Genomic DNA, 24,272 nt, shown 5'->3' on the forward strand with positions numbered 1-24,272 from the left:
TAGTGGTGAGCACTATGACTATAGGGGTGCAGAGGTAGTGGTGAGCACTATGACTATAGGGGTCAGAGGTAGCGGTGAGCAATATGTCTATAGGGGTGCAGAGGTAGTGGTGATCACTATGACTATAGGGGTGCAAAGGAAGCGGTGATCACTATTACTATAGGGGTGCAGAGGTAGTGGTGAGCACTATGTCTATAGGGGTGCAGAGGTAGCGGTGAGCACTATGGCTATAGGGGTGCAGAATTAGTGGTGAGCACTATGAATATAGGGGTGTAAAGGTAGTGGTGAGCACTATGACTATAGGGGTACAGAGGTAGTGGTGAGCACTATGACTATAGGGGTGCAGAGGTAGTTGTGAGCTCTATGATTATAGGGGGTCAGAGGTGGCAGTGAGCACTAAGACAATAGGGGGTCAGAGGTGGTGGTTGCATATACACACGTGGTCAAAATTGTTGTACCCTTCATTTAATGAAAGAAAAACCCACAATGGTCTCAGAAATAACCTGAATCTGACAAAAGTAATAATAAATGAAAATCTATGAAAATGAACAAATGAAGGTCAGACATTGCTTTTCTGCTTCCATGAAACCTCATGAAATCGGCCTGGACAGAAATGATGGTTCTTCTTCTTCTTAACTTAATATTTTGTTGAACCTTTTGAGGCGATCACTGCGATCAAACGATTCCTGTAACTGTCAATGAGACTTCTGCACCTCTCGACAGGTATTTTGGAGACTCCTCATGAGCAAACTGCTCCAGTTGTCTCGTGTTTGAAGGTTGCCTTTTCCAGACTGTTTCAGCTCTTTCCAAAGATGCTCAATAGGATTTAGGTCAGGGCTCATAGAAAGCCACTTCAGAATAGTCCAATGTTTTCCTCTCAGCCATTCTTGGGTGCTTTTAGCTGTGGGTTTTGGGTCATTATCCTGTTGCAAGACCCATGACCTGCGACTGAGACCAAGCTTTCTGACACTGGGCAGCACATTTCTCTCTAGAATCCCTTGATAGTCTTGAGATTTCATTGTACCCTGCACAGATTCAAGACACCCTGTGCCAGATGCAGCAAAGCAGACCAAGAACATAACAGAGCCTCCACCATGTTTCACAGTAGGGACAGTGTTCTTTTCTTGATATGCTTCATTTTTCCATCGGTGAACATAGAGCTGATGTGCCTTGCCAAAAACTTCCATTTTTGTCTCATCTGTCCATAGGACATTCTCCCAGAAGCTTTGCGGATTGTCAACATGTAGTTTGGCAAATTCCAGTCTGGCTTTTTTATGATTTTTTTTTCAACAGTGGTGTACTCCTTGGTCGTCTCCCATGAAGTCCACTTTGGATCAACCAACGACGGATGGTGCGATCTGACACTGATGTTCCTTGAGCTTGAAGTTCACCTTTAATCTCTTTAGAAGTTATCCTGGGCTCTTTTGTTACCATTCGTATTATTCGTCTCTTTGATTACTTTTGTCAGATTCAAGATATTTATGTGACCATTGTGGGTTTTTCTTTCATTAAACGAGGGGTACCAACAATTTTGACCACATGTGTAGGTTCTGATACCTGAAGGAGCTCAAATGCCTCATACATTAACCCCAGCACACATGGCAGGTTGGCGGCTCTAGTACAGATTTTGCTATTGGATCTTTCTAAACTGAAACATGTAGCAGCTACTGAATATATATAAGAAATGTCTGATCAGTGAGATATGGATCATATATGGTGAGAAGAGCTCCTACCTGTACACGAATATAGGAGCAATGAAATCAGAGGCTTTCACATGGGGCTCGGCCTCCACAATCCTGTTCACCACCTCAAATCCTTTGCTCCAATCCACCGACTTGTCCACGGGCAGCAAGTTTGCTGAAATTATACATTTTAGGTATCAAATAAATGATAAAAACTATAAATGATAGAACCAGAAGGAATTTAATTCATTATCACTTCCGCAAACCCTGTTTATTCTGTTAATTCTGATATAAAGCGGATAGTCTGATGACCTGTGTGGCCACCACTCCTGTTATGGATGCTAAGGACAACAGTGGCCACTGCTGACACACACATCTATTACACGTGCCATCAATATCTCCAGCGAGAAAAGCACTTTATAAAACGTGTCAAAATCTGATTCTAAATGTTATGTAATGTGTGTATTTATATATAGGTGCATCTCACTAAATTAGAATATCATCAAAACTTACTGCATTTCAGTTCTTCAATACAGAAAACTCCTATATTATATAGAGTCATTACACACAGAGGGATCTATTACATAGAGTCATTACACACAGAGGGATCTATTATATAGAGTCATTACACACAGAGTGATCTATTATATAGAGTCATTACACCCAGAGTGATCTATTATATAGAGTCATTACACACAGAGGGACCTATTATATAGAGTCATTACACACAGAGGGATCTATTATATAGAGTCATTACACACAGAGGGATCTATTATATAGAGTCATTACACACAGAGGGATCTATTATATAGTCATTACACACAGAGGGATCTATTATATAGAGTCATTACACACAGAGGGATCTATTATATAGAGTCATTACACACAGAGGGATCTATTATATAGAGTCATTACACAACGAGGGATCTATTATATAGAGTCATTACACACAGAGGGATCTATTATATAGAGTCATTACACACAGAGGGATCTATTATATAGAGTCATTACACACGGGGATCTATTATATAGAGTCATTACACACACAGTGATCTATTATATAGTCATTACACACAGAGGGATCTATTATATAGAGGCATTACACACAGAGGGATCTATTATATAGTCACTACACGCAGAGGGATCTATTATATAGAGTCATTACACACAGAGGGATCTATTATATAGAGTCATTACACGCAGAGGGATCTATTATATAGAGTCATTACACACAGAGGGATCTATTATTTAGAGTCATTACACACAGAGGGATCTATTATATAGAGTCATTACACACAGAGGGATCTATTATATAGAGTCATTACACACAGAGGGATCTATTATATAGAGTCATTACACACAGAGGGATCTATTATATAGAGTCATTACACACAGAGGGATCTATTATATAGAGTCATTACACTCAGAGGGATCTATTATATAGAGTCATTACACACAGAGCGATCTATTATATAGAGTCATTACACACAGAGGGATGTATTATATAGAGTCATTACACACAGAGGGATCTATTATATAGAGTCATTACACACAGAGGGATCTATTATATAGAGTCATTACACACAGAGGGATCTATTATATAGAGTCATTACACACAGAGGGATCTATTATATAGAGTCATTACACACAGAGCGATCTATTATATAGAGTCATTACACACAGAGGGATCTATTATATAGAGTCATTACACAACGAGGGATCTATTATATAGAGTCATTACACACAGAGTGATCTATTATTTGGAGTCATTACACACAGAAGGATCTATTATATAGAGTCATTACACACAAAGGGATCTATTATATAGAGTCATTACACACAGAGGAATCTATTATATAGAGTCATTACACACAGAGGGATCTATTATATAGAGTCATTACACGCAGAGGGATCTATTATATAGAGTCATTACACACAGAGGGATCTATTATATAGAGTCTGTAACATACCTGGCGGCGTCCTTGCATAGTGGTCCATCTCCCACTGTGCAAGAGCGCGCACTTGATCTCCAGTCCAGTCTGCTAGCCTGGCTTCCCTCCATGCTGTCTGTTTGCTTCTGTTTCTGCTGCTTAAGGGCGGCGCCCGATCACTTCCTGCTTTTTGTACCTGCTGTGGGTCACACCCCTTGTGCGTCCTCAGCCTATTGCTGTCTGTCACCTGGTATTTAAACCAGCTGCTCCAATTAACCCAGGCCTGAGCATCTTGCCCTGTCAGTTGGCTTCTTGTCTCTGACATGCCAGGTCCTGTGTATGTTACCTGTCTTGCAGTATCTGTTCCCATGTCTGTACTGTGTTCTACCTGTGTACTCTAACCTGCAGTCTGTACACGCTCTCTAGCCTGTTGTCTTCTGCCTATCCTGGAGGCTGTATTTCCAGGCCAGTGTGAACACGCTCCTAGCCTGTTCTTTCCGCCTTCTAGGGGCCGCATACCTAGACCTGTTCCTGTATCTTGCCTGTTCTTGTCTGTAAACTCTCTTAGTCTGTTACCTGTTTTTCTCCATGTCCGTACCTTCCCTTTTCTTGCAGAATCTGATCTCGTACCTATCTCCTACTCGTTGTCTCTGTACTCCCGTTTGTGAGTTTAGAGTCCACTCGCTACTTCATTGCAAGTATCCTGTGTGTACCTGGTTCTGCCTTTCCCTTCCAGTCTGTTCCGTGTGAACAGAGCCCTGTCCCCTCCGCTCTGCCTTGCTTGCCACTTCGGCGGTTCTTGCCTGCTCAGTCCTGTCCACCGCATCTGCATTTTCGCTTTGCTCAGCCCTGTCCACCGCGTCTGCGGTTTCGCTTTGCTCAGCCCTGTCCACCGCATCTGCGGTTTCGCTTTGCTCAGCCCTGTCCACCGCGTCTGCGGTTTCGCTTTGCTCAGCCCTGTCCACCGCGTCTGCGGTTTCGCTTTGCTCAGCCCTGTCCACCGCGTCTGCGGTTTCGCTTTGCTCAGCCTTGTCCACCGCGTCTGCGGTTTCGCTTTGCTCAGCCCTGTCCACCGCGTCTGCGGTTTCGCTTTGCTCAGCCCTGTCCACCACGTCTGCGGTTTCACTTTGCTCAGCCCTGTCCACCGCGTCTGTGGTTTCGCTTTGCTCAGCCCTGTCCACTGCGTCTGCGGTTTCGCTTTGCTCAGCCCTTTCCACCGCTTCTGCGGTTTCGCTTTGCTCAGCCCTGTCCACCGCGTCTTCGGTTTCGCTTTGCTCAGCCCTGTCCACCGCGTCTGTGGTTTCGCTTTGCTCAGCCCTGTCCACCACGTCTGCGGTTTCGCTTTGCTCAGCCTTGTGTACCGCGTTTGCGGTTTTGCTCTGCTCAGCCTTGTCTACCGCGTCTGCGGTTCTGCTCTGCTATGTCTTGTCTACCGTGTCTGCGGTTCTGCTCTGCTCGGCCTTGACTACCGCACCTGCGTTTTCGCTTTACTTTGTTTGTTTACCGCATCTGCGGTTCCGAATTTGTCTCCCAGTCTGTACTGGACCCTACCCAGCCTGCGCTCTAGTCTGCCTGTTCCTGTATTCCCCGGTGTGGGTCAACAGCCATGTCCGGAGTCTGACCTGGAGTAGACCCTGGTCCCTCTGCTCGGTTCCTCCCTGGTGCACTGGCGTCGTATCCCGTTGTGCGACCTTGGTCGGATCGGGAAGATACTTAGTTACGCCCCTCCAGACACTCTCCGGTTCATGGCACAGTGGAATCACTAAATCACGCACACGCCACTCAGCCCGGGCGTGTGCATTACAGAGTCATTACACGCAGAGGGATCTATTATATAGAGTCATTACACACAGAGGGATCTATTATATAGAGTCATTACACACAGAGGGATCTATTATATAGAGTCATTACACACAGAGTGATCTATTATATAGAGTCATTACACAAAGAGTGATCTATTATATAGAGTCATTACACACAGAGTGATTTATTATAAAGAGTCATTACGTGCAGAGGGATCTATTATATAGAGTCATTACATGCAGAGTGATCTATTATATAGAGTCATTACACGCAGAGGGATCTATTATATAGAGTCATTACATGCAGAGCGATCTATTATAAAGAGTCATTACACGCAGAGGGATCTATTATATAGAGTCATTACACACAGAGGGATCTATTATGTAGAGTCTTTACACACAGAGGGATCTATTAGATAGAGTAATTACACACAGAGGGATCTATTATATAGAGTCATTACACACAGAGGGATCTATTATATAGAGTCATTACACACAGAGGGATCTATTATATAGAGTCATTACACACAGAGTGATCTATTATACAGAGTCATTACACACAGAGGGATCTATTATATAGAGTCATTACACACACAGTGATCTATTATATAGAGTCATTACGCACAGAGTGATCTATTATATAGAGTCATTATACGCAGAGGGATCTATTATATAGAGTCATTACATGCAGAGCGATCTATTATATAGAGTCATTACACACAGAGGGATCTTTTATATAGAGTCATTACACACAGAGGGATCTATTATATAGAGTCATTACACACAGAGGGATCTATTATATAGAGTCATTACACACACAGGGATCTATTATATAGAGTCATTACACACAGAGGGATCTATTATATAGAGTCATTAGAGACAGAAGGATCTATTATATAGAGTCATTACACACAGAGGGATCTATTATATAGAGTCATTACACACAGAGTGATCTACTATTATATAGAGTCATTACACACAGAGGGATCTATTATATAGAGTCATTACATGCAGAGTGATCTATTATATAGAGTCATTACACGCAGAGGGATCTATTATATAGAGTCATTACATGCAGAGCGATCTATTATATAGGGTCATTACACGCAGAGGGATCTATTATATAGAGTCATTACACACAGAGGGATCTATTATGTAGAGTCATTACACACAGAGGGATCTATTATATAGAGTCATTACACACAGAGGGATCTATTATATAGAGTCATTAGAGACAGAAGGATCTATTATATAGAGTCATTACACACAGAGGGATGTATTATATAGAGTCATTACAACCAGAGTGATCTACTATTATATAGAGTCATTACACACAGAGGGATCTATTATATAGAGTCATTACATGCAGAGTGATCTATTATATAGAGTCATTACACGCAGAGGGATCTATTATATAGAGTCATTACATGCAGAGCGATCTATTATATAGGGTCATTACACGCAGAGGGATCTATTATATAGAGTCATTACACACAGAGGGATCTATTATGTAGAGTCATTACACACAGAGGGATCTATTATATAGAGTCATTACACACAGATGGATCTATTATATAGAGTCACTACACACAGAGGGATCTATTATATAGTCATTACACACAGAGGGATCTATTATATAGAGTCATTACACACAGAGGGATCTATTATATCGAGTCATTTCACACAGAGTGATCTATTATATAGAGTCATTACACACAGAGGGATCTATTATATAGAGTCATTACACACACAGTGATCTATTATATAGAGTGATTACGCACAGAGTGATCTATTATATAGAGTCATTACACACAGAGGAATCTATTATATAGAGTCATTACACGCAGAGGGATCTATGATATAGAGTCATTACACAGAGGGATCTATTATATAGAGTCATTACACAGAGGGATCTATTATATAGAGTCATTACACACAGAGGGATCTATTATATAGAGTCATTACACGCAGAGGGATCTATTATATAGAGTCATTACATGCAGAGGCATCTATTATATAGAGTCATTACATGCAGAGCGATCTATTATATAGAGTCATTACACACAGAGGGATCTTTTATATAGAGTCATTACACACAGAGGGATCTATTATATAGAGTCATTACACACAGAGGGATCTATTATATAGAGTCATTACACACACAGGGATCTATTATATAGAGTCATTACACACAGAGGGATCTATTATATAGAGTCAATAGAGACAGAAGGATGTATTATATAGAGTCATTACACACAGAGGGATCTATTATATAGAGTCATTACACACAGAGTGATCTACTATTATATAGAGTCATTACACGCAGAGGGATCTATGATATAGAGTCATTACACAGAGGGATCTATTATATAGAGTCATTACACAGAGGGATCTATTATATAGAGTCATTACACGCAGAGGGATCTATTATATAGAGTCATTACATGCAGAGCGATCTATTATAAAGAGTCATTACACGCAGAGGGATCTATTATATAGAGTCATTACACACAGAGGGATCTATTATGTAGAGTCTTTACACACAGAGGGATCTATTAGATAGAGTAATTACACACAGAGGGATCTATTATATAGAGTCATTACACACAGAGGGATCTATTATATAGAGTCATTACACACAGAGGGATCTATTATATAGAGTCATTACACACAGAGTGATCTATTATACAGAGTCATTACACACAGAGGGATCTATTATATAGAGTCATTACACACACAGTGATCTATTATATAGAGTCATTACGCACAGAGTGATCTATTATATAGAGTCATTACACGCAGAGGGATCTATTATATAGAGTCATTACATGCAGAGCGATCTATTATATAGAGTCATTACACACAGAGGGATCTTTTATATAGAGTCATTACACACAGAGGGATCTATTATATAGAGTCATTACACACAGAGGGATCTATTATATAGAGTCATTACACACACAGGGATCTATTATATAGAGTCATTACACACAGAGGGATCTATTATATAGAGTCATTAGAGACAGAAGGATCTATTATATAGAGTCATTACACACAGAGGGATCTATTATATAGAGTCATTACACACAGAGTGATCTACTATTATATAGAGTCATTACACACAGAGGGATCTATTATATAGAGTCATTACATGCAGAGTGATCTATTATATAGAGTCATTACACGCAGAGGGATCTATTATATAGAGTCATTACATGCAGAGCGATCTATTATATAGGGTCATTACACGCAGAGGGATCTATTATATAGAGTCATTACACACAGAGGGATCTATTATGTAGAGTCATTACACACAGAGGGATCTATTATATAGAGTCATTACACACAGAGGGATCTATTATATAGAGTCATTAGAGACAGAAGGATCTATTATATAGAGTCATTACACACAGAGGGATCTATTATATAGAGTCATTACAACCAGAGTGATCTACTATTATATAGAGTCATTACACACAGAGGGATCTATTATATAGAGTCATTACATGCAGAGTGATCTATTATATAGAGTCATTACATGCAGAGGGATCTATTATATAGAGTCATTACATGCAGAGCGATCTATTATATAGGGTCATTACACGCAGAGGGATCTATTATATAGAGTCATTACACACAGAGGGATCTATTATGTAGAGTCATTACACACAGAGGGATCTATTATATAGAGTCATTACACACAGATGGATCTATTATATAGAGTCACTACACACAGAGGGATCTATTATATAGTCATTACACACAGAGGGATCTATTATATAGAGTCATTACACACAGAGGGATCTATTATATCGAGTCATTTCACACAGAGTGATCTATTATATAGAGTCATTACACACAGAGGGATCTATTATATAGAGTCATTACACACAGTGATCTATTATATAGAGTCATTACGCACAGAGTGATCTATTATATAGAGTCATTACACACAGAGGAATCTATTATATAGAGTCATTACACGCAGAGGGATCTATGATATAGAGTCATTACACAGAGGGATCTATTATATAGAGTCATTACACAGAGGGATCTATTATATAGAGTCATTACACACAGAGGGATCTATTATATAGAGTCATTACACGCAGAGGGATCTATTATATAGAGTCATTACATGCAGAGGCATCTATTATATAGAGTCATTACATGCAGAGCGATCTATTATATAGAGTCATTACACACAGAGGCATCTTTTATATAGAGTCATTACACACAGAGGGATCTATTATATAGAGTCATTACACACAGAGGGATCTATTATATAGAGTCATTACACACACAGGGATCTATTATATATAGTCATTACACACAGAGGGATCTATTATATAGAGTCAATAGAGACAGAAGGATGTATTATATAGAGTCATTACACACAGAGGGATCTATTATATAGAGTCATTACACACAGAGTGATCTACTATTATATAGAGTCATTGCACACAGAGGGATCTATTATATAGAGTCATTACACACAGGGATCTATTATATAGAGTCATTACACACAGAGGGATCTATTATATAGAGTCATTAGAGACAGAAGGATCTATTATATAGAGTCATTACACACAGAGTGATCTATTATATAGAGTCATTACACACAGAGGAATCTATTATATAGAGTCATTACACACAGAGGGATCTATTATATAGTCATTACACACAGAGGGAACTATTATATAAAGTCCATTACACACAGAGTGATCTATTATATTGAGTCATTACACACAGAGCGATCTATTATATAGTCATTAGAGACAGAGGGATCTATTATATAGAGTCATTACACACAGAGTGATCTATTATATAGAGTCATTACACTCAGAGCAATCTATTATATAGAGTCATTGCACGCAGAGTGATGTATTATATAGAGTCATTACACACAGAGGGATCTATTATATAGAGTCATTACACACAGAGGGATCTATTATATAGAGTCATTACACACAGAGTGATCTATTATATAGAGTCATTACACACAGATGGATCTATTATATAGAGTCACTACACACAGAGGGATCTATTATATAGTCATTACACACAGAGGGATCTATTATATAGAGTCATTACACACAGAGGGATCTATTATATCGAGTCATTTCACACAGAGTGATCTATTATATAGAGTCATTACACACAGATGGATCTATTATATAGAGTCATTACACACACAGTGATCTATTATATAGAGTCATTACACACAGAGGGATCTATTATATCGAGTCATTTCACACAGAGTGATCTATTATATAGAGTCATTACACACAGATGGATCTATTATATAGAGTCATTACACACACAGTGATCTATTATATAGAGTCATTACGCACAGAGTGATCTATTATATAGAGTCATTACACGCAGAGGGATCTATTATATAGAGTCATTACACAGAGGGATCTATTATATAGAGTCATTACACAGAGGGATCTATTATATAGAGTCATTACACACAGAGGGATCTATTATATAGAGTCATTACACACAGAGGGATCTATTATATAGAGTCATTACACGCAGAGGGATCTATTATATAGAGTCATTACATGCAGAGCGATCTATTATATAGAGTCATTACACACAGAGGGATCTTTTATATAGAGTCATTACACACAGAGGGATCTATTATATAGAGTCATTACACACAGAGGGATCTACTATATATAGTCATTACATACACAGGGATCTATTATATAGAGTCATTACACACAGAGGGATCTATTATATAGAGTCAATAGAGACAGAAGGATCTATTATATAGAGTCATTACACACAGAGGGATCTATTATATAGAGTCATTACACACAGAGTGATCTACTATTATATAGAGTCATTGCACACAGAGGGATCTATTATATAGAGTCATTACACACAGGGATCTATTATATAGAGTCATTACACACAGAGGGATCTATTATATAGACTCATTACACACAAAGGGATCTATTATATAGAGTCATTACACACAGAGGGATCTATTATATAGAGTCATTAGAGACAGAAGGATCTATTATATAGAGTCATTACACACAGAGTGATCTATTATATAGAGTCATTACACACAGAGGAATCTATTATATAGAGTCATTACACACAGAGGGATCTATTATATAGTCATTACACACAGAGGGAACTATTATATAAAGTCCATTACACACAGAGTGATCTATTATATAGAGTCATTACACACAGAGCGATCTATTATATAGTCATTAGAGACAGAGGGATCTATTATATAGAGTCATTGCACGCAGAGTGATGTATTATATAGAGTCATTACACACAGAGTGATCTATTATATAGAGTCATTACACGCAGAGGGATCTATTATATAGAGTCATTACACCCAGAGTGATCTATTATATAGAGTCATTACACACAGAGGAATCTATTATATACAGTCATTACACACAGAGCGATCTACAATATAGAGTCATTACACACAAAGCGATCTATTACATAGAGTCATTACACACAGAGGGATCTATTATATAGAGTCATTACACACAGAGGAATCTATTATATAGAGTTATTACACACAGAGGGATCTATTATATAGAGTCATTACACACAGAGGGAGCTATTATATAAAGTCATTACACACAGAGTGATCTATTATATAGTCATTACACACAAATCGATCTATTATATAGAGTCATTACACACAGAGTGATCTATTATATAGAGTCATTACACACAGAGGAATCTATTATATAGAGTCATTACACACAGAGCGATGTATTATATAGAGTCATTACACACAGAGGAATCTATTATATAGAGTCATTATGTAGCACCCTGAGGACTCGGTTGCTACAGGCTTATTGCACCTCGAACCAGAGGTGTCGTATTCCACTCCCGGGTAAGGATGGAGTGTGGAACGGAGCTCAGTTAGCTGCATACACTACACTCACCCCATTTCCGGGGGACAGATCAACGGTACTCCCACCAGATAGATGTGCAGGTACCACAGCGTCTGTCCCCGGCTGGAGTGGGGAGGGGGGAGGAATATCCCTGTGGTGTAGGAGCAGACAGGGGAGGGACTCTGGGCATAGGTAGGAGCCCATTGGGTGCTGGTCACCTGGGCTCACACATAGAGGGAGGTATATAAGGTGGGCACCATCTTAGATCAGGGTTCAGTTCAGGCAGGAGGAGAAGAGGAGAGGAGCTCAGCCAGAGAGGGCTGACGGGGAGATGTGGCTCAGTCTGGGCCCAGCTCCAGAGGCAAGCCTGAAGTGAGACCTGAGACAGAGAGAGAGAAGGAATAGAAACACAAGGAAAGGCCCAGAGACGCAAGCACAGAAGGAACCCTGAGATCCCACAAGATACCGGGTGAAGGGTTGGCAGAACAGGGTGCCGGATCCCAAACTGGTGGAGACCAATTATCCTTAGCCAGGAACCGGAGGTCGTGGTCAAGTTTTGGCGCGACCCCTCGCCACATCCACCAGGAAGGCATACCATATAGGGTCAGGGACACCGGGAAAGGTTTCACCACCAGAAGGCCCGAGGGAGCCGGACAAAGGTGGGTCCCTGGTGGGGACAGCCAGTAGGAAGGAAGAGAGGGGAGCTCTGGTCCACGCTCCACAATTGCCTGGGAGTTAACCGAGTCCCTCACCTGGTGGGCGCAGCACGGCTCGGGTGGTCCTTACTGCGCACAAGTGACCTGATAAAGAACTGTGAGTAAAGCTGTGAAAACTGCAACCGCACGTCTCAGTGATTCCTTGTCACACCACCACTACCACCATCATTCCTCCCTGCCTCATTACCTGCCCTGAGGCTATACCCCTCCCGTTGGGGGTTATACCATCCACGCTGCACTACCGTACCACCGGCCTCAGCGGTCTGCCCTGCAGCGGCGGCTTCATAGCCGCAATCAACGGGTGGCGTAGTCGAACTCTATAACATCTTAATGCCGAGCACTGCCACTTAGTTTGACCACCCTGGGCACGGACCGGGTCACCGCCACGAGGACTACCACCCCCAACAGATCCGGCTCCGGGTATTCCCCGCGTGCGCAACGCTACAGAACATGGCCCAGGGGGCGCGTCAATTACACACAGAGTGAACTATTATATAGAGTCATTACACACAAATCGATCTATTATATAGAGTCATTACACACAGAGTGATCTATTATATAGAGTCATTACACACAGAGGAATCTATTATATAGAGTCATTACACACAGAGTGATCTATTATATAGAGTCATTACACACAGAGGAATCTATTATATAGAGTCATTACACACAGAGCGATGTATTATATAGAGTCATTACACACAGAGGAATCTATTATATAGAGTCATTACACACAGAGTGATCTATTATATAGAGTCATTACACACAAATCGATCTATTATATAGAGTCATTACACACAGAGTGATCTATTATATAGAGTCATTACACACAGAGGAATCTATTATATAGAGTCATTACACACAGAGGGATCTATTATATAGAGTCATTACACACAGAGGGATCTATTATATAGAGTCATTACACACAGAGGGATCTATTATATAGAGTCATTACACACAGAGTGATCTATTATATAGAGTCATTACACACAGAGTGATCTATTATATAGAGTCATTACACACAGAGCGATCTATTATATAGAGTCATTACACACAAAGGGATCTATTATATAGAGTCATTACACACAGAGGGATCTATTATATAGAGTCATTACACACAGAGCGATCTATTATATAGAGTCATTACACACAGAGGGATCTATTATATAGAGTCATTACACGCAGAGGGAACTATTATATAGAGTCATTACACACAGAGGGATCTATTATATAGAGTCATTACACGCAGAGGAATCTATTATATAGAGTCATTACACACAGAGGGATCTATTATATAGAGTCATTACACACAGAGCGATCTATTATATAGAGTCATTACACACAGAGGAATCTATTATATAGAGTCATTACACACAGAGGGATCCATTATATAGAGTCATTACACACAGAGTGATCTATTATAGAGAGTCATTACACACAGAGCGATCTATTATATAGAGTCATTACACACAGAGTGATCTATTATATAGAGTCATTACACACAGAGGAATCTATTATATAGAGTCATTACACACAGAGGGATCTATTATATAGAGTCATTACACACAGAGGGATCTATTATATAGAGTCATTACACACAGAGGAATCTATTATATAGAGTCATTACACACAGAGTGATCTATTATATAGAGTCATTACACACAGAGTGATCTATTATATAGAGTCATTACACACAGAGCGATCTATTATATAGAGTCATTACACACAGAGTGATCTATTATATAGAGTCATTACACACAGAGGAATCTATTATATAGAGTCATTACACACAGAGGGATCTATTATATAGAGTCATTACACACAGAGGGATCTATTATATAGAGTCATTACACACAGAGGGATCTATTATATAGAGTCATTACACACAGAGTGATCTATTATATAGAGTCATTACACACAGAGTGATCTATTATATAGAGTCATTACACACAGAGCGATCTATTATATAGAATCATTACACACAAAGGGATCTATTATATAGAGTCATTACACACAGAGGGATCTATTATATAGAGTCATTACACACAGAGCGATCTATTATATAGAGTCATAACACACAGAGCGATCTATTATATAGAGTCATTACACACAGAGCGATCTATCATATAGAGTCATTACACACAGAGGGATCTATTATATAGAGTCATTACACGCAGAGGGAACTATTATATAGAGTCATTACACACAGAGGGATCTATTATATAGAGTCATTACACGCAGAGGAATCTATTATATAGAGTCATTACACACAGAGGGATCTATTATATAGAGTCATTACACGCAGAGAGATCTATTATATAGAGTCAATACACACAGAGGGATCTATTATATAGAGTCATTACACACAGAGGGATCTATTATATAGAGTCATTACACACAGAGGGATCTATTATATAGAGTCATTACACACAGAGGAATCTATTATATAGAGTCATTACACACAGAGCGATCTATTATATAGAGTCACTACACACAGAGCGATCTATTATATATAGTAATTACACACAGAGGGATCTATTATATAAAGTCATTACACACAGAGGAATCTATTATATAGAGTCATTACACACAAAGTGATCTATTATATAGAGTCATTACACACAGAGTGATCTATTATATAGAGTCATTACACACAGATGAATCTATTATATAGAGTCATTACACACAGAGCGATCTATTATATATAGTAATTACACACAAAGCGATGTATTATATAGAGTCATTACACACAGAGTGATCTACTATATAGAGTCATTCCACACAGAGGGATCTATTATACAGAGTCATTACACACAGAGTGATCTATTATATAGAGTCATTACACACAGAGTGATCTATTATATAGAGTCATTACACACAGAGGGATCTATTATATAGAGTCATTACACACAGAGTGATCTATTATATAGAGTCATTACACACAGAGGGATCTATTATATAGAGTCATTACACACAGAGTGATCTATTATATAGAGTCATTACACACAGAGGGATCTATTATATAGAGTCATTACACACAGAGTGATCTATTATATAGAGTCATTACACACAGAGTGATCTATTATATAGAGTCATTACACACAGAGGGATCTATTATATAGAGTCATTACACACAGAGGGATCTATTATATAGAGTCATTACACACAGAGTGATCTATTATATAGAGTCATTACACACAGAGTGATCTATTATATAGAGTCATTACACACAGAGGGATCTATTATATAGAGTCATTACACACAGAGGGATCTATTATATAGAGTCATTACACACAGAGGGATCTATTATATAGAGTCATTACACACAGAGCGATCTATTATATAGAGTCATTACACACAGAGGGATCTATTATATAGAGTCATTACACGCAGAGGAATCTATTATATAGAGTCATTACACACAGAGGGATCTATTATATAGAGTCATTACACGCAGAGGGAACTATTATATAGAGTCATTACACGCAGAGTGATCTATTATATAGAGCCATTACACGCAGAGTGATCTATTATATAGAGTCATTACACGCAGAGGGAACTATTATATAGAGTCATTACACACAGAGGGATCTATTATATAGAGCCATTACACACAGAGGAATCTATTATGTAGAGTCATTACACACAGAGCGATCTATTATATATAGTAATTGCACACAAAGCGATCTATTATATAGAGTCATTACACACAGAGGAATCTATTATATACAGTCATTACACACAGAGCGATCTACAATATAGAGTCATTACACACAGAGGGATATATTATATAGAGTCATTACACACAGAGGGATATATTATATAGAGTCATTACACACAGAGGGAGCTATTATATAAAGTCATTACACACAGAGGAATCTATTATATAGAGTCATTACACAGAGTGATCTATTATATAGAGTCATTACTCACAAATCGATCTATTATATAGAGTCATTACACACAGAGTGATCTATTATATAGAGTCATTACACACAGAGGAATCTATTATATAGAGTCATTACACACAGAGCGATGTATTATATAGAGTCATTACACACAGAGGGAACTATTATATAGAGTCATTACACACAGAGGGATCTATTATATAGAGTCATTACACACAGAGGGATCTACTATATAGAGTCATTACACACAGAGGGATCTATTATATAGAGTCATTACACGCAGAGGGATCTATTATATAGAGTCATTACACACAGAGGGATCTATTATATAGAGTCATTACACACAGAGGGATCTATTATATAGAGACATTACACACAGAGGAATCTATTATATAGAGTCATTACACAGAGCGATCTATTATATAGAGTCATTACACACAGAGGAATCTATTATGTAGAGTCATTACACACAGAGCGATCTATTATATATAGTAATTACACACAAAGCGATGTATTATATAGAGTCATTACACACAGAGTGATCTACTATATAGAGTCATTCCACACAGAGGGATCTATTATACACAGTCATTACACACAGAGTGATCTATTATATAGAGTCATTACACACAGAGTGATCTATTATATAGAGTCATTACACACAGAGGGATCTATTATATAGAGTCATTACACACAGAGTGATCTATTATATAGAGTCATTACACACAGAGGGATTTATTATATAGAGTCATTACACACAGAGTGATCTATTATATAGAGTCATTACACACAGAGGGATCTATTATATAGAGTCATTACACACAGAGTGATCTATTATAGAGAGTCATTACACACAGAGTGATCTATTATATAGAGTCATTACACACAGAGGGATCTATTATATAAAATCATTACACACAGAGGGATCTATTATATAGAGTCATTACACACAGAGGGATCTATTATATAGAGTCATTATACACAGAGGAATCTATTATATAGTCATTACACACAAAGCGATCTATTATATAGAGTCATTACACACAGAGTGGTGTACTATATAGAGTCAATACACGCAGAGGGATCTATTATATAGAGTCATTACACACAGAGGGATCTATTATATAGAGTCTTTACACGCAGAGTGATCTATTATATAGAGTCATTACACACAGAGAGATCTATTATATAGAGTCATTACACGCAGAGGGATCTATTATATAGAGTCTTTACACACAGAGTGATCTATTATATAGAGTCATTACACACAGAGGAATCTATTATATAGAGTCATTACACACAGAGTGATCTATTATATAGAGTCATTACACACAGAGGGATGTATTATATAGTCATTACACACAGAATGATCTATTATATAGAGTCATTACACACAGAGGGATCTATTATATAGAGTCATTACACACAGAGTGATCTATTATATAGAGTCATTACACACAGAGTGATCTATTATATAGAGTCATTACACACAGAGTGGTATACTATATAGAGTCAATACACGCAGAGGGATCTATTATATAGAGTCATTACACACAGAGGGATCTATTATATAGAGTCATTACACGCAGAGTGATCTATTATATAGCGTCATTACACACAGAGTGATCTATTATATAAAGTCATTACACGCAGAGGGATCTATTATATAGAGTCTTTACACACAGAGTGATCTATTATATAGAGTCATTACACACAGAGGAATCTATTATATAGAGTCATTACACACAAAGCGATCTATTATATAGAGTCATTACACACAGAGTGATCTACTATATAAAGTCATTACACAGAGAGAAATCTATTATATAGAGTCATTACACAAGGAGGGATCTATTATATAGAGTCATTACACACAGAGGGATCTATTATATAGAGTCATTACACAAGGAGGGATCTAGTATATAGAGTCATTACACACAGAGGGATCTATTATACACAGTTATTACACACAGAGTGATCTATTATATAGAGTCATTACACACAGAGTGATCTATTATATAGAGTCATTACACACAGAGGGATCTATTATATAGAGTCATTACACACAGAGTGATCTATTATATAGAGTCATTACACACAGAGGGATCTATTATATAGAGTCATTACACACAGAGTGATCTATTATATAGAGTCATTACACACAGAGGGATCTATTATATAGAGTCATTACACACAGAGTGATCTATTATAGAGAGTCATTACACACAGAGTGATCTATTATATAGAGTCATTACACACAGAGGGCTCTATTATATAGAGTCATTACACACAGAGGGATCTATTATATAAAATCATTACACACAGAGGGATCTATTATATAGAGTCATTACACGCAGAGGAATCTATTATATAGAGTCATTACACACAGAGGGATCTATTATATAGAGTCATTACACGCAGAGAGATCTATTATATAGAGTCAATACACACAGAGGGATCTATTATATAGAGTCATTACACACAGAGGGATCTATTATATAGAGTCATTACACACAGAGGGATCTATTATATAGAGTCATTACACACAGAGGAATCTATTATATAGAGTCATTACACACAGAGCGATCTATTATATAGAGTCACTACACACAGAGCGATCTATTATATATAGTAATTACACACAGAGGGATCTATTATATAAAGTCATTACACACAGAGGAATCTATTATATAGAGTCATTACACACAAAGTGATCTATTATATAGAGTCATTACACACAGAGTGATCTATTATATAGAGTCATTACACACAGATGAATCTATTATATAGAGTCATTACACACAGAGCGATCTATTATATATAGTAATTACACACAAAGCGATGTATTATATAGAGTCATTACACACAGAGTGATCTACTATATAGAGTCATTCCACACAGAGGGATCTATTATACAGAGTCATTACACACAGAGTGATCTATTATATAGAGTCATTACACACAGAGTGATCTATTATATAGAGTCATTACACACAGAGGGATCTATTATATAGAGTCATTACACACAGAGTGATCTATTATATAGAGTCATTACACACAGAGGGATCTATTATATAGAGTCATTACACACAGAGTGATCTATTATATAGAGTCATTACACACAGAGGGATCTATTATATAGAGTCATTACACACAGAGTGATCTATTATATAGAGTCATTACACACAGAGTGATCTATTATATAGAGTCATTACACACAGAGGGATCTATTATGTAGAGTCATTACACACAGAGGGATCTATTATATAGAGTCATTACACACAGAGTGATCTATTATATAGAGTCATTACACACAGAGTGATCTATTATATAGAGTCATTACACACAGAGGGATCTATTATATAGAGTCATTACACACAGAGGGATCTATTATATAGAGTCATTACACACAGAGGGATCTATTATATAGAGTCATTACACACAGAGCGATCTATTATATAGAGTCATTACACACAGAGGGATCTATTATATAGAGTCATTACACGCAGAGGAATCTATTATATAGAGTCATTACACACAGAGGGATCTATTATATAGAGTCATTACACGCAGAGGGAACTATTATATAGAGTCATTACACGCAGAGTGATCTATTATATAGAGCCATTACACGCAGAGTGATCTATTATATAGAGTCATTACACGCAGAGGGAACTATTATATAGAGTCATTACACACAGAGGGATCTATTATATAGAGCCATTACACACAGAGGAATCTATTATGTAGAGTCATTACACACAGAGCGATCTATTATATATAGTAATTGCACACAAAGCGATCTATTATATAGAGTCATTACACACAGAGGCATCCATTATATAGAGCCATTACACACAGAGGAATCTATTATATACAGTCATTACACACAGAGCGATCTACAATATAGAGTCATTACACACAGAGGGATATATTATATAGAGTCATTACACACAGAGGGATATATTATATAGAGTCATTACACACAGAGGGAGCTATTATATAAAGTCATTACACACAGAGGAATCTATTATATAGAGTCATTACACAGAGTGATCTATTATATAGAGTCATTACTCACAAATCGATCTATTATATAGAGTCATTACACACAGAGTGATCTATTATATAGAGTCATTACACACAGAGGAATCTATTATATAGAGTCATTACACACAGAGCGATGTATTATATAGAGTCATTACACACAGAGGGAACTATTATATAGAGTCATTACACACAGAGGGATCTATTATATAGAGTCATTACACACAGAGGGATCTACTATATAGAGTCATTACACACAGAGGGATCTATTATATAGAGTCATTACACGCAGAGGGATCTATTATATAGAGTCATTACACACAGAGGGATCTATTATATAGAGTCATTACACACAGAGGGATCTATTATATAGAGTCATTACACACAGAGGAATCTATTATATAGAGTCATTACACAGAGCGATCTATTATATAGAGTCATTACACACAGAGGAATCTATTATGTAGAGTCATTACACACAGAGCGATCTATTATATATAGTAATTACACACAAAGCGATGTATTATATAGAGTCATTACACACAGAGTGATCTACTATATAGAGTCATTCCACACAGAGGGATCTATTATACACAGTCATTACACACAGAGTGATCTATTATATAGAGTCATTACACACAGAGTGATCTATTATATAGAGTCATTACACACAGAGGGATCTATTATATAGAGTCATTACACACAGAGTGATCTATTATATAGAGTCATTACACACAGAGGGATTTATTATATAGAGTCATTACACACAGAGTGATCTATTATATAGAGTCATTACACACAGAGGGATCTATTATATAGAGTCATTACACACAGAGTGATCTATTATAGAGAGTCATTACACACAGAGTGATCTATTATATAGAGTCATTACACACAGAGGGATCTATTATATAAAATCATTACACACAGAGGGATCTATTATATAGAGTCATTACACACAGAGGGATCTATTATATAGAGTCATTATACACAGAGGAATCTATTATATAGTCAATACACACAAAGCGATCTATTATATAGAGTCATTACACACAGAGTGGTATACTATATAGAGTCAATACACGCAGAGGGATCTATTATATAGAGTCATTACACACAGAGTGATCTATTATATAGAGTCTTTACACGCAGAGTGATCTATTATATAGAGTCATTACACACAGAGTGATCTATTATATAGAGTCATTACACGCAGAGGGATCTATTATATAGAGTCTTTACACACAGAGTGATCTATTATATAGAGTCATTACACACAGAGGAATCTATTATATAGAGTCATTACACACAGAGTGATCTATTATATAGAGTCATTACACACAGAGGGATGTATTATATAGTCATTACACACAGAATGATCTATTATATAGAGTCATTACACACAGAGGGATCTATTATATAGAGTCATTACACACAGAGTGATCTATTATATAGAGTCATTACACACAGAGTGATCTATTATATAGAGTCATTACACACAGAGTGGTATACTATATAGAGTCAATACACGCAGAGGGATCTATTATATAGAGTCATTACACACAGAGGGATCTATTATATAGAGTCTTTACACGCAGAGTGATCTATTATATAGCGTCATTACACACAGAGTGATCTATTATATAGAGTCATTACACGCAGAGGGATCTATTATATAGAGTCTTTACACACAGAGTGATCTATTATATAGAGTCATTACACACAGAGGAATCTATTATATAGAGTCATTACACACAAAGCGATCTATTATATAGAGTCATTACACACAGAGTGATCTACTATATAAAGTCATTACACAGAGAGAAATCTATTATATAGAGTCATTACACAAGGAGGGATCTATTATATAGAGTCATTACACACAGAGGGATCTATTGTATAGAGTCATTACACAAGGAGGGATCTAGTATATAGAGTCATTACACACAGAGGGATCTATTATACACAGTTATTACACACAGAGTGATCTATTATATAGAGTCATTACACACAGAGTGATCTATTATATAGAGTCATTACACACAGAGGGATCTATTATATAGAGTCATTACACACAGAGTGATCTATTATATAGAGTCATTACACACAGAGGGATCTATTATATAGAGTCATTACACACAGAGTGATCTATTATATAGAGTCATTACACACAGAGGGATCTATTATATAGAGTCATTACACACAGAGTGATCTATTATAGAGAGTCATTACACACAGAGTGATCTATTATATAGAGTCATTACACACAGAGGGCTCTATTATATAGAGTCATTACACACAGAGGGATCTATTATATAAAATCATTACACACAGAGGGATCTATTATATAGAGTCATTACACACAGAGGGATCTATTATATAGAGTCATTATACACAGAGGAATCTATTATATAGTCATTACACACAAAGCGATCTATTATATAGAGTCATTACACACAGAGTGGTATACTATATAGAGTCAATACACGCAGAGGGATCTATTATATAGAGTCATTACACACAGAGGGATCTATTATATAGAGTCTTTACACGCAGAGTGATCTATTATATAGAGTCATTACACACAGAGTGATCTATTATATAGAGTCATTACACGCAGAGGGATCTATTATATAGAGTCTTTACACACAGAGTGATCTATTATATAGAGTCATTACACACAGAGGAATCTATTATATAGAGTTATTACACACAAAGCGATCTATTATATAGAGTCATTACACACAGAGTGATCTACTATATAAAGTCATTACACAGAGAGAAATCTATTATATAGAGTCATTACACAAGGAGGGATCTATTATATAGAGTCATTACACACAGAGGGATCTATTATATAGTCATTACACAGAGAGGGATCTATTATATAGAGTCATTACACACAGAGGGATGTATTATATAGTCATTACACACAGAATGATCTATTATATAGAGTCATTACACACAGAGGGATCTATTATATAGAGTCATTACACACAGAGTGATCTATTATATAAAGTCATTACACACAGAGTGATCTATTATATAGAGTCATTACACACAGAGTGGTATACTATATAGAGTCAATACACGCAGAGGGATCTATTATATAGAGTCATTACACACAGAGGGATCTATTATATAGAGTCTTTACACGCAGAGTGATCTATTATATAGCGTCATTACACACAGAGTGATCTATTATATAGAGTCATTACACGCAGAGGGATCTATTATATAGAGTCTTTACACACAGAGTGATCTATTATATAGAGTCATTACACACAGAGGAATCTATT

General features: G+C 37.2%; 1 protein-coding gene across 3 annotated transcripts in view; it reads right to left on the reverse strand.

Moving 5' to 3' along the window:
- Positions 1-24,272, reverse strand: part of LOC141162653 (uncharacterized) — a 94,957-nt gene that overhangs the window by 59,620 nt on the left and 11,065 nt on the right. For 2 of the 3 annotated variants that reach the window (XM_073648984.1, XM_073648983.1), the window contains exon 2: positions 1,734-1,857. The exons of the other annotated variant lie outside the window; for it this stretch is intronic. In XM_073648984.1, coding sequence (XP_073505085.1) covers positions 1,734-1,857 — 124 coding nt within the window. The remainder of the gene's footprint in view (positions 1-1,733; positions 1,858-24,272) is intronic. 3 annotated transcript variants of the gene reach the window in all.

This window comes from Phyllobates terribilis, unplaced genomic scaffold (genome assembly GCF_046119375.1).
Source record: "Phyllobates terribilis strain yellow unplaced genomic scaffold, ASM4611937v1 Scaffold_9__5_contigs__length_417890890, whole genome shotgun sequence".
NCBI classification, from domain to species: Eukaryota; Metazoa; Chordata; class Amphibia; order Anura; family Dendrobatidae; genus Phyllobates; species Phyllobates terribilis.